At 34.8% G+C, this 14,224-nt stretch overlaps 2 protein-coding genes across 2 annotated transcripts; both read right to left on the bottom strand.

The window, feature by feature from the left end:
* Positions 1-3,589: 3,589 nt before the first annotated feature.
* On the bottom strand, positions 3,590-5,384 carry LOC146917821 (uncharacterized). The gene has a single exon (XM_085721945.1). It carries the CDS (start codon positions 5,378-5,380, stop codon positions 3,590-3,592), a length of 1,791 nt encoding a protein of 596 aa, XP_085578071.1. The 5' UTR covers positions 5,381-5,384.
* A 2,023-nt stretch (positions 5,385-7,407) lies between these two features.
* On the bottom strand, positions 7,408-9,810 carry LOC146917820 (uncharacterized). Its single transcript, XM_085717314.1, has 2 exons — positions 8,275-9,810; positions 7,408-8,199 (listed from the first exon to the last, which is right to left on the bottom strand). The coding sequence occupies exons 1-2, from the start codon at positions 9,787-9,789 to the stop codon at positions 7,999-8,001; spliced, it is 1,716 nt and encodes a 571-aa protein (XP_085573440.1). The 5' UTR covers positions 9,790-9,810; the 3' UTR covers positions 7,408-7,998.
* Between the last annotated feature and the right edge of the window lie 4,414 nt (positions 9,811-14,224).

The raw sequence follows: 14,224 nt of genomic DNA, 5'->3' as shown, positions 1-14,224 counted from the left end.
TTGAATAAAATGCCGACGTAGGAAAACCTAGTTGATCGAAGATTGGTGCCTTATCAAAGAGGACGTGTGAAGTGGAGGCAGCTACCCATTTGTTCTTTGAATGTAGTTATGCATACGTCAATTATGCATAATGACTAGATCAAAATAGAAGAACATATCAATTTCAATGAAGCTGACATATTTGCCTCTGAATTTATGTAAATTTTAGTTTTAATATTCGTCTATGTTTTTATATTTAAATTTGGAAAAAAAATTGTTGTTTTAAGGACAAATGTATGCAGAAAAATACCCTACTAAATTTGGTAGTTACTTTTTGAGTGCATAGGTTTAAGTTTCAATTTGAAAATTGAAATAATCACAAGGAGGAATTTTGCAATGAAATTTGCAACCCCAATCCCATGTCTTTTTCCTCTTCCCATAAAATAGAAATAACAAATAAGGACTTGACTAATTAGTTCCTGTCCAATATGTTAGGTACATTGTATTATTATAATTTCAAAAATACGTTGTTTCAAAAAATCATAATACAAACAAACTCAACCAATTTTTTAATATCTAATGATGTAGTGGATATAACTTCAATTAATATTTGATTTTGTAGTTTGGTTGGAAACAGTGTACTATAACGAGTAATAATTGATTGGGTGTGTTTGGTAAAAATAAGCTATAAGCTAGCTATAAGCTATAATTTTATATGTTTGAATTTGTCCTTTAAAACAAAAGTTAACAAGACCAAAAAATACTATACAAACATATTTGCCGCTTTATTCAAAGTAATAGAAACAATGAAACTAAGTGATGTTTGAGAGTGATCGACATGCAAAATCTCAAAAAAGAAAATTATAACATTAGTTTGCATCAACAAAAATGAACATGGAATAAAAGTCATAAATTAAATTATGTGAAATTAATCAAACATGAAAATAACCACAATAAAAATGAGTGTTAGTGGCTTAAAAAAAAGGCCTTTAAGATTACATATCCATTTTAGAAGCAACTATATTTCAATAAAAATGTTTATGGTCTAGTGGTAAAAGCTCTAAGTGTAAGTTCAGATTGTAACCTAAGAGGGGAGGTGAATTAGGTTTCTAGGAATATTGGTCAATTTTTCAGAGTTTAGCGTTCGTGATAATTTTTCCGGTAAATAATGATGAAGGTATGAATGCGGAAAAATAAAAGAGTAAGGGAAGAAGAAAAGACACAAAAGAATTTATAGTGGTTCCCCTCTAAACCTTAGGGTCAGTCCACTCCCTTCACACCCCGCGAAGGAATTCACTATGTTAGAATCTTTGTTACAAGCAATCTCACCCCAAGACCCCCTAACAATCTTTCTAACATAAACACAAGAAAGAAACCCTCTCTCTTGATTACAACACAAACACCAAACACTTTTGGTGGACTTTGAATCTTCCCGAATCAAAGAACCTTTTACAACAATCACAAGATAGCACCCCACTATCTTTAACAATAATTCTCACCAATGCAAGAAACTTTACAACAAAGTAGTTGAAGAATAACAAATGTATGGCTGTATATCTTTATCAATATCACTCTAACAAATGGACTTAGTGCTCAGAAAACTTTTTAATAAATGTTAAAGTGTATGCAAAGTTTTCCAAACAATTTGAATGAAAGTTTAAAAGCTAGTGATATTGAAAATGTCAATTGAGATAATGAAAGTTGTTGTGTTGCGATTGTTTTGATTCTCAATTGAATTTATAGAGGCTAAAAAGATGTTTATGAAGCAATACTATCTTTCAAAAAGGGTTACCAAAATATATTTGAATTATATAAAAAAAATTAAACAAATTAAAATGGCCGTTGGAAAATTTCAAGAAAAGTTGGCCGTTGTAAAATATAAATTCTGGCCGTTGGAAATTTTCTAAAACTAGCCGTTTTCAAACTAGTACAAAATCAACCCATTAATTGAATAAAATGCTGTTATGTATAAATGGAGATCAATTATGCCATATCTAAATTATGCCTCTTTTAGAAACATAACAAGCAATGCCAACGTGAGTAAGAAACATAATTTCTTTCTATCTTAATTGATTATGCCTAAGAGAAATATGCAAGTTTAATGATCAAAATCGCATAATCAATTATGTCTGAAACATGCTCAAAGATATGCTAATGTCAAAATCAATTAAGCAATTACCAAAATCAAATCTTGTTTTTCATATAAAAAATACTTTAATGCAAAATCACATTCAAATGAAAATCATTGTGAGTGTGTGATTTATTTTCAAGAGATTTTTAGGCATTGCTTCATATGAGGATTTAGAAAAATGTTTGTAATTATTTTCTGAGCATTCTAAGTTGTTTCATAAGTTAAGAATGATAAATCAAAGATAAGGACCATACTTACAAAAATATAACTATGAAGCCTAAGTCTCATTGTCTTCATTCTTCAACTTGAGCCTCCATGGTTTTTCTTCTTTTGTGATGTGTGTTTGTTATCATCAAAACCCAGTCAAGTCTAAGAAGGAAATCTTCTTCACAATCTCCCCCTTTTTGATGATGACAAACCATATCTTTTTGACAATGTTTGCTCAACGAAAACTCCCCCTATCTTGTATTTCTCCCCCTTTGTTTTGCAATTGGATACCTGAAACAATTTAAGCACGAAACACAAACATACACTTTCTCCCCCTTTTGACATCATCAAAAAGAAGAAAAAAGGTAAAATCCAAAGGGTCGTAATATAAGGAAAATAATAAATTTTGTGTATAAATAATTTATCTTCTTCACAATGAATATTAAATCCTTCACTTCGATTTTGCACATATGATATGAGATCATCAATTTTAAATACAATACAGAAAATCAATGTCTTTAAAACATGTTCTTGATATATTAATAATTATATGCACCACTTTTATGTTAAAACTAAAAATAAAAAAATGCATGCATATAATATATTCATTTCAATAAATTAGACATTTATCAAAATAGTTTAACCAACCACAATTAAATCTAATTTTCATTTGACTTCAGTAAGATGATTCAGTAAGATGATATTAGGAAATCAATTTTTGGTACAAATGCTTCAGTAATAAACAAACCAAATTTATTTTTAAAATTCAACACAAACAAGTTTCATGCATAAAATAGTGATTGCATCTACAAGTGTGTGCACTCTATGTTCAAACGTGCATAATAGACGAAATATATCAACACTTATCAAAATTCATCATATATATAGTTGAATAAATTATATATTATGCATACATGTTCCTAATACCATATATATGATGACAACCATTTTTTTTGTTGAAAGAATGAAGTCTCTAAACAAGTCAACACACGAAGAACAATGAAGTTTCAAAGAAGGTTACCACACACTTATCTTAAACAAATATCACCTTTAAGAATATCAAGTATATCAACGTAACTGCATAGATAGAATACATGTACCTTTTACCATGGCCATAGATAGAAATATGAGCGCTCATCTTTTCACAAAATTGCAGCCATTATTTAACCACCAATAAATAATAATTCGAACCATGTCACAAGGTTTTGTATCTTGAAAACCAGTCTTAATGTGAGAAGATATGCATATGGTCTTCAAGTACCTACAAGACAATTAATAGTACTTTCTAGGTACCCATTTTTCTTTGGGTCCTTGTGGGTTAATACCTTTCTTTACCCAAATAAATTCACCATAAGGAACACCAAAGTTTCTTATGTAGCAAGTATTTGGAGTATGCCCTTTTATGTTGCAATAAAAACATGTTAAATTAAGAACATGATGTGAACCAAAATTATTTCCTTTAGAGAAATTATTCTTAACATTTGAATTATTTTTCGAAAAAGAATTGTTAGAATAATTTCTTCTTTTAGAATTAATTCTTTGATTCACATTCTTGGAAGAATTAACAACATGCATTTTCTTAGTTTCTATGTTGTTGGGATTTGTGTTTGCTTTAACAAAAACCGTTTTATTGGTGTTTGGTTTATCAAATTTAGAAAAACCAAGTCCGGATTTATTGTTTGAATATCTTTGTTTACTAAGCACTTCTTCCAAACCATTGTGACCTTTTTCAAAATTTTTGATCACTTTATTTAATTCAACAATTTTTGTTTCATTTTCTTTACATTTATTACATGAAGAACTTTTAACCTTTTCTAATTCTACTTGTGCATCAAAAGCTTTTCTTTCAAGAGATACAATTTGTTTCTTTTGCTTTGCACAAGTTTTAGAAAGATTAATGCATTCTTCATACAATTCATTAAATGCATTTTGCAATTCTTCATATGAATGTTTATCATTAATTTCAGAATCACTAACCTCATTTTCTTCATCATCAGAATGATGAGAAGCCATTAGTGTCATGTTTGCACTTTCTTCATTTTCTGATTCTGAGGACGAACTTATATCGTTGTCCTCCCATGCAATGTAGGCCCTTCTTGGCTTGAATTCTTTCTTTCCTTTGTGGCTGTTCTTCTTTGCAAGGATCGGACAATCTGCCTTTATGTGACCTTCATTTCCACATTCGAAACATGTGAAATTCTGTTTTGATGTAGAAGCATGATTATTCTTGTGAAATTTTCTTTTATTAATTTTAATTTCTTTATCTTTTCGTAGAAACTTTCCAATTTTTTTTAAAAGAATAGTGATGTCTTCATCTTCATCAGTACTATCATCTTGTTGAACAACATTGGACTCCGCCTTCAAGGAAATGTTCTTATGTTTCTTTACTACTTCTTCATGTTGTTCCAGTCTTGCAAGTTCAATTTCATGCTCTTGTAATTTCCCAAAAAGTGCTGCCAACGACATGTTTGAAAGACTTTTCTTTTCAGATATGGCTGTTACTTTTGGTTGCCATTCCCTTGATAGTGACCTGAGAATCTTCAAGTTTATTTCATTGTTGGACAAAGTTTTTCCAAGGGCTGCAAGATGATTGATAAGATGTGAAAATCTCTTTTGCATGTCTAGAATATTTTCTCCTGGTTGCATTCTAAACATCTCATACTCTTGAGAGAGGGCATTCAATCTGGAACGTTTTACTTCTTCTGTTCCTTCATGTGTTGTTTCCAAAGTGTCCCAGATTTCTTTGGCCGTTTTGCAGTTAGAAATTCTGAAAAACTCATCCATCCCAAGAGAGGATTGAAGAATGTTCTTTGCCTTTTTGTCAAATAACACTTTTTTTTGGTCATCATCATCCCATGATGTTTGTGGTTTGATACCAGTCACACTGTTCACAGTTGTAGTGGGAACATAAGGACCATTCTGGACAACATCCCAATTTTCTTCACCTTGGGCTTCTAGATACGTTGTCATCCTAATTTTCCAGAAATCATAATGATCTCCGGTGAAACATGGTGGTCGGTTTGAATTAGGACCTTCTCCTAAAAATGATTTAGCGGAAGCCATTTTCGGGATCAAAGAAGCAAGTTATCTTTACTCTTGCTCTGATACCAATTGTAAGTTCAGATTGTAACCTGAGAGGGGGGGGGGGGGGGGGGGGGGGGGGGTGAATTAGGTTTCTAGGAATATTGGTCAATTTTTCAGAGTTTAAAGTTCGTGATAATTTTTCCGGTAAATAATGATGAAGGTATGAATGCGGAAAAATTAAAGAGTAAGGGAAGAAGAAAAGACACAAGAGAATTTATAGTGGTTCCCCTCTAAACCTTAGGGTCAGTCCACTCCCTTCACACCCCGCGAAGGAATTCACTATGTTAGAATCTTTGTTACAAGCAATCTCACCCCAAGACCCCCTAACAATCTTTCTAACATAAACACAAGAAAGAAACCCTCTCTCTTGATTACAACACAAACACCAAACACTTTTGGTGGACTTTGAATCTTCCCGAATCAAAGAACCTTTTACAACAATCACAAGATAGCACCCCACTATCTTTAACAATAATTCTCACCAACAATGGCAAGAAACTTTACAACAAAGTAGTTGAAGAATAACAAATGTATGGCTGTATATCTTTATCAATATCACTCTAACAAATGGACTTAGTGCTCAGAAAACTTTTTAATAAATGTTAAAGTGTATGCAAAGTTTTCCAAACAATTTGAATGAAAGTTTAAAAGCTAGTGATATTGAAAATGTCAATTGAGATAATGAAAGTTGTTGTGTTGCGATTGTTTTGATTCTCAATTGAATTTATAGAGGCTAAAAAGATGTTTATGAAGCAATACTATCTTTCAAAAAGGGTTACCAAAATATATTTGAATTATATAAAAAAAATTAAACAAATTAAAATGGCCGTTGGAAAATTTCAAGAAAAGTTGGCCGTTGTAAAATATAAATTCTGGCCGTTGGAAATTTTCTAAAACTAGCCGTTTTCAAAATAGTACAAAATCAACCCATTAATTGAATAAAATGCTGTTATGTATAAATGGAGATCAATTATGCCATATCTAAATTATGCCTCTTTTAGAAACATAACAAGCAATGCCAACGTGAGTAAGAAACATAATTTCTTTCTATCTTAATTGATTATGCCTAAGAGAAATATGCAAGTTTAATGATCAAAATCGCATAATCAATTATGTCTGAAACATGCTCAAAGATATGCTAATGTCAAAATCAATTAAGCAATTACCAAAATCAAATCTTGTTTTTCATATAAAAAATACTTTAATGCAAAATCACATTCAAATGAAAATCATTGTGAGTGTGTGATTTATTTTCAAGAGATTTTTAGGCATTGCTTCATATGAGGATTTAGAAAAATGTTTGTAATTATTTTCTGAGCATTCTAAGTTGTTTCATAATTTAAGAATGATAAATCAAAGATAAGGACCATACTTACAAAAATATAACTATGAAGCCTAAGTCTCATTGTCTTCATTCTTCAACTTGAGCCTCCATGGTTTTTCTTCTTTTGTGATGTGTGTTTGTTATCATCAAAACCCAGTCAAGTCTAAGAAGGAAATCTTCTTCACAATCTCCCCCTTTTTGATGATGACAAACCATATCTTTTTGACAATGTTTGCTCAACGAAAACTCCCCCTATCTTGTATTTCTCCCCCTTTGTTTTGCAATTGGATACCTGAAACAATTTAAGCACGAAACACAAACATACACTTTCTCCCCCTTTTGACATCATCAAAAAGAAGAAAAAAGGTAAAATCCAAAGGGTCGTAATATAAGGAAAATAATAAATTTTGTGTATAAATAATTTATCTTCTTCACAATGAATATTAAATCCTTCACTTCGATTTTGCACATATGATATGAGATCATCAATTTTAAATACAATACAGAAAATCAATGTCTTTAAAACATGTTCTTGATATATTAATAATTATATGCACCACTTTTATGTTAAAACTAAAAATAAAAAAATGCATGCATATAATATATTCATTTCAATAAATTAGACATTTATCAAAATAGTTTAACCAACCACAATTAAATCTAATTTTCATTTGACTTCAGTAAGATGATTCAGTAAGATGATATTAGGAAATCAATTTTTGGTACAAATGCTTCAGTAATAAACAAACCAAATTTATTTTTAAAATTCAACACAAACAAGTTTCATGCATAAAATAGTGATTGCATCTACAAGTGTGTGTACTCTATGTTCAAACGTGCATAATAGACGAAATATATCAACACTTATCAAAATTCATCATATATATAGTTGAATAAATTATATATTATGCATACATGTTCCTAATACCATATATATGATGACAACCATTTTTTTTGTTGAAAGAATGAAGTCTCTAAACAAGTCAACACACGAAGAACAATGAAGTTTCAAAGAAGGTTACCACACACTTATCTTAAACAAATATCACCTTTAAGAATATCAAGTATATCAACGTAACTGCATAGATAGAATACATGTACCTTTTACCATGGCCATAGATAGAAATATGAGCGCTCATCTTTTCACAAAATTGCAGCCATTATTTAACCACCAATAAATAATAATTCGAACCATGTCACAAGGTTTTGTATCTTGAAAACCAGTCTTAATGTGAGAAGATATGCATATGGTCTTCAAGTACCTACAAGACAATTAATAGTACTTTCTAGGTACCCATTTTTCTTTGGGTCCTTGTGGGTTAATACCTTTCTTTACCCAAATAAATTCACCATAAGGAACACCAAAGTTTCTTATGTAGCAAGTATTTGGAGTATGCCCTTTTATGTTGCAATAAAAACATGTTAAATTAAGAACATGATGTGAACCAAAATTATTTCCTTTAGAGAAATTATTCTTAACATTTGAATTATTTTTCGAAAAAGAATTGTTAGAATAATTTCTTCTTTTAGAATTAATTCTTTGATTCACATTCTTGGAAGAATTAACAACATGCATTTTCTTAGTTTCTATGTTGTTGGGATTTGTGCTTGCTTTAACAAAAACCGTTTTATTGGTGTTTGGTTTATCAAATTTAGAAAAACCAAGTCCGGATTTATTGTTTGAATATCTTTGTTTACTAAGCACTTCTTCCAAACCATTGTGACCTTTTTCAAAATTTTTGATCACTTTATTTAATTCAACAATTTTTGTTTCATTTTCTTTACATTTATTACATGAAGAACTTTTAACCTTTTCTAATTCTACTTGTGCATCAAAAGCTTTTCTTTCAAGAGATACAATTTGTTTCTTTTGCTTTGCACAAGTTTTAGAAAGATTAATGCATTCTTCATACAATTCATTAAATGCATTTTGCAATTCTTCATATGAATGTTTATCATTAATTTCAGAATCACTAACCTCATTTTCTTCATCATCAGAATGATGAGAAGCCATTAGTGTCATGTTTGCACTTTCTTCATTTTCTGATTCTGAGGACGAACTTATATCGTTGTCCTCCCATGCAATGTAGGCCCTTCTTGGCTTGAATTCTTTCTTTCCTTTGTGGCTGTTCTTCTTTGCAAGGATCGGACAATCTGCCTTTATGTGACCTTCATTTCCACATTCGAAACATGTGAAATTCTGTTTTGATGTAGAAGCATGATTATTCTTGTGAAATTTTCTTTTATTAATTTTAATTTCTTTATCTTTTCGTAGAAACTTTCCAATTTTTTTTAAAAGAATAGTGATGTCTTCATCTTCATCAGTACTATCATCTTGTTGAACAACATTGGACTCCGCCTTCAAGGAAATGTTCTTATGTTTCTTTACTACTTCTTCATGTTGTTCCAGTCTTGCAAGTTCAATTTCATGCTCTTGTAATTTCCCAAAAAGTGCTGCCAACGACATGTTTGAAAGACTTTTCTTTTCAGATATGGCTGTTACTTTTGGTTGCCATTCCCTTGATAGTGACCTGAGAATCTTCAAGTTTATTTCATTGTTGGACAAAGTTTTTCCAAGGGCTGCAAGATGATTGATAAGATGTGAAAATCTCTTTTGCATGTCTAGAATATTTTCTCCTGGTTGCATTCTAAACATCTCATACTCTTGAGAGAGGGCATTCAATCTGGAACGTTTTACTTCTTCTGTTCCTTCATGTGTTGTTTCCAAAGTGTCCCAGATTTCTTTGGCCGTTTTGCAGTTAGAAATTCTGAAAAACTCATCCATCCCAAGAGAGGATTGAAGAATGTTCTTTGCCTTTTTGTCAAATAACACTTTTTTTTGGTCATCATCATCCCATGATGTTTGTGGTTTGATACCAGTCACACCGTTCACAGTTGTAGTGGGAACATAAGGACCATTCTGGACAGCATCCCAATTTTCTTCACCTTGGGCTTCTAGATACGTTGTCATCCTAATTTTCCAGAAATCATAATGATCTCCGGTGAAACATGGTGGTCGGTTTGAATTAGGACCTTCTCCTAAAAATGATTTAGCGGAAGCCATTTTCGGGATCAAAGAAGCAAGTTATCTTTACTCTTGCTCTGATACCAATTGTAAGTTCAGATTGTAACCTAAGAGGGGGGGGGGGGGGGGGGGGGGTGAATTAGGTTTCTAGGAATATTGGTCAATTTTTCAGAGTTTAAAGTTCGTGATAATTTTTCCGGTAAATAATGATGAAGGTATGAATGCGGAAAAATTAAAGAGTAAGGGAAGAAGAAAAGACACAAGAGAATTTATAGTGGTTCCCCTCTAAACCTTAGGGTCAGTCCACTCCCTTCACACCCCGCGAAGGAATTCACTATGTTAGAATCTTTGTTACAAGCAATCTCACCCCAAGACCCCCTAACAATCTTTCTAACATAAACACAAGAAAGAAACCCTCTCTCTTGATTACAACACAAACACCAAACACTTTTGGTGGACTTTGAATCTTCCCGAATCAAAGAACCTTTTACAACAATCACAAGATAGCACCCCACTATCTTTAACAATAATTCTCACCAACAATGGCAAGAAACTTTACAACAAAGTAGTTGAAGAATAACAAATGTATGGCTGTATATCTTTATCAATATCACTCTAACAAATGGACTTAGTGCTCAGAAAACTTTTTAATAAATGTTAAAGTGTATGCAAAGTTTTCCAAACAATTTGAATGAAAGTTTAAAAGCTAGTGATATTGAAAATGTCAATTGAGATAATGAAAGTTGTTGTGTTGCGATTGTTTTGATTCTCAATTGAATTTATAGAGGCTAAAAAGATGTTTATGAAGCAATACTATCTTTCAAAAAGGGTTACCAAAATATATTTGAATTATATAAAAAAAATTAAACAAATTAAAATGGCCGTTGGAAAATTTCAAGAAAAGTTGGCCGTTGTAAAATATAAATTCTGGCCGTTGGAAATTTTCTAAAACTAGCCGTTTTCAAAATAGTACAAAATCAACCCATTAATTGAATAAAATGCTGTTATGTATAAATGGAGATCAATTATGCCATATCTAAATTATGCCTCTTTTAGAAACATAACAAGCAATGCCAACGTGAGTAAGAAACATAATTTCTTTCTATCTTAATTGATTATGCCTAAGAGAAATATGCAAGTTTAATGATCAAAATCGCATAATCAATTATGTCTGAAACATGCTCAAAGATATGCTAATGTCAAAATCAATTAAGCAATTACCAAAATCAAATCTTGTTTTTCATATAAAAAATACTTTAATGCAAAATCACATTCAAATGAAAATCATTGTGAGTGTGTGATTTATTTTCAAGAGATTTTTAGGCATTGCTTCATATGAGGATTTAGAAAAATGTTTGTAATTATTTTCTGAGCATTCTAAGTTGTTTCATAAGTTAAAAATGATAAATCAAAGATAAGGACCATACTTACTGTACTTGCAGAAAAGTACGGTAAGGAATACTAGGATTCTAGGGTTTAGACTGATTATTGGATGCCTTGAGAATGCTCTCAAGAGTAGTATTTATAGCCTGCCATGGGCTTGGGTTTCGGTTGCTTGGTCCCCAAGCAACAGGGGTATTTGTGTATTTTGGGCTTTTTAGGCGTCCTCTAGAGGCTTCTAGAAGTTTAATGAGGCGGCGCCCTTTAGGGGGCGCGCCAGGGCTCAGGAATCCTTCTGGAGGGCGCCCAGGCCTTTCCGGAGGGCGCCCAGGCCCTTCTGGAGGGCTCAGAGCCTTCTTTGGAGGGCTTTACGCTTTTAGGAATATGATGACGGTCCACAGCCCCCCAAGCACGAGTCTTGGGACAAGGCGAAGTGATGATGTCGTGCGAAGAGTCTTTCTGGGATCATTTGATTCATCTAGGAATATGATGACGGTCCACAGCCCCCCAAGCACGAGTCTTGGGACAAGGCGAAGTGATGATGTCGTGAACCGGGTTTGCTTTGTGTGTGTTTCGTTCGAAGGGGGTCGCCATTAGGCGATCTTGCATGTCCCTCTTGTGTGGCGAGTTTCCCAGGGCGTTCTTGGTGTATTCACGGACCTTTGATATTCCATTAATCGTCGATGACCGCCACGTGTCTTGATCTTAACTGTGCCTGACACGCTTCCCGAGGCGCCCTTTGGCCTTCTTTAAAAGCGAATTTTCTAGGTTTTCATTTCTCCACTTTTCATTTTCCCGACGCTTCTTGCTGCCTTCTCCTCCGGTTCTCTTCTCTTTTTGTTCGTTGGTTTATAGCATCCGAAGATCTGCCTTCCACGCTCTCGCTGGTACTTTGACTACTTATCCCTTCATTTTTCCCTTTTCTGTATTTTTACGTTTAGAGCGAAAACGTTTAGCATAGGATATGGTTTTAATTAGAGAGTGCGACGGTGAGGGGAAACTGATCCAACCCAGTGATCCGATTGGAAAAGAGAATTTGAGGAAAGCGTGTCTGAGGCACGCTACTGGTGCTGATGGGGTTATCAATTGGGATGCTTATTACGATGGGTTATTCGGGGAAGAATTGTTTAGTGACCTTTCGAGCGAGTCAAGTGCTAATTCAGGTCGTGATAGTGATTGTGTGTTTCTGTCTGCCACTTCAGGGGCAGCTAAGGAGGACGAGTGCTGGGAAATTCGTCCACTTCAGGGGACTTCTCGCGTGGAGGGAAAGAGGTTACCTTCTAGGCTAATAGGGATGTCTTTGTTTGCGGAGGAAGTGTTGTTAGAAGATTCCCTTTACGTTGATGTGTCAGCTATGGATTTATTTCGAAGTAAGTTCGATATTTCTGCCACTGGCCGGGAAGAGGATGTAGTGTTGTTGTCTTGTGACCCAGATGAACGCGTGTGTGATCAGGAGATGGCGGGTGAGGGGGACGAATCCTACTTTGTTTATACCGCCGTTTTAGAGGAGTTTGGCGTGTAAATTCCTTTCACGCCTTTTGAGATGGACGTATTAAAGTTTCTGAATGTGGCGCCCACACAGATTCGTCCTAATAGCTGGGCGTTCATTCGAGGTTTCGAAATTCTGTGTAAGTCGCTGGGTCTTGAGCCTTCTGTCGCCGTCTTTTTCCAATTTTATGGCACCAAAGACGTTAATAAAGGAACCTGGATAGCTATCTCTGCTCACTCTGGGAAGAGGCTCTTTCCTAGTTACGCTAGTAACTTTAAGAAGAAGTGGCGGGATACTTTTGTTAGAGTGCAGGGGGCGCCTGGGTGTTCGACGGCTTCAGTTCTGGTAAATGGCGAACCAAAGTTTCCTCTTCGGTGGACCAGTGCCCCTCTGGCGGTGAGAGGGTATGACTTGGATGCAATGTCGCCCTACGAATATGAGCTAACTCAGTTTCTGGAGAAGGTTCCATTGACAAATATCCATGACTTGTTAAATAGGGAGGGCGACGTCGTCCGCATGGCTGCTTATTTGCGTGAGTGTCCTTTAAAAGTTTTGCATTCGTTCTGTTTTGTCACTTTGTTTGGTTTATTCACCTGAGTTTGTTCTACTTTGTGCAGGCGAAATGTTGCCCCTTACTGGTGCCGAGATGAAGAAGTACTTGGCCGAATTGGATAGGAGTAAGAACCCTGATGGCTATGTGTCCAGCAGTCCAGCAGGCGTTTCCTTGAGGAGGTTGAAGAGGAAAGAAACTGGCAAAGGCGACTCTGGTGTGATTGAGGTGGACGACTTAGAAGTTGTTGGTGGAGGAAATGCTCCTACTTCGGCGGCCTCTCCTTCATCTAAGAAGGCGAGGACGGGAAGAGGATCTAAGCCGAGCAGCAGTCGCCCGCCTTCGGGAAAAGAAATCGGAGGGACTTCCTTGAATGACGACGTGATGGACTCCTTCTGGCATTCCGGATTCGACATTCGCCGGTATAATATTATTCTTGTTTTCTTAGGCGTTGATTCCTTTTGGCCGTTAGGTTTTTGAACTCTAGTGACCTTATTGTTTGAGGATCCTGCAGGTATATGAAAGAACAGGTGCCTTTTACTAAGGTGGACGTGGAAGCTGGATTGAAAGCTAAGTGCAGCGACCTGGTGGCGGATATCCATACCGCAGCTTTGAGGACTATGCTGTTGAGCCATTGCATGGAGTGCAAGTATGACCTGGGGGAGAAGAAGCACACTGATGCTGCGGAAGATGTGGAGAAATGGAAACATAAGTCTTCTGGACTAGAAAGCCGTCTCAGGGATGCGTTGAAAGACAAAGCAGCCGCCGAGTCCGCCTTAGAAGAAATGAAGCAGGCTAAGGAGGCCGCGGAGACAGAGAGGGACGCGGCGAAAGCTGCGCTAGAAAAGTCAGAGTTGGCGGTAGATGAAGGACGGCGGGCTCTGGCGATATATTTTGAGGATGGCTTTATGCGTGCTAAAGACCAGGTGCTTTTGTTTAACCCAGAGGCCAAAGTTGATGAGCTTGATCCTTTCAAGATCATTGCGAACGGCGAGTTGGTGGACGATGAATAGTCTTGTGCTTTTTTATTTGTTTTTTATTTAATTTATGCTTCT

This window comes from Medicago sativa, chromosome 6 (genome assembly GCF_051527215.1).
Source record: "Medicago sativa cultivar Bolivia chromosome 6, Bolivia_mono, whole genome shotgun sequence".
Classification (NCBI taxonomy): domain Eukaryota; kingdom Viridiplantae; phylum Streptophyta; class Magnoliopsida; order Fabales; family Fabaceae; genus Medicago; species Medicago sativa.
The sequence above is the reverse complement of the archived record's forward strand: the minus strand, read 5'-3'. Positions and strand labels throughout refer to the sequence as shown.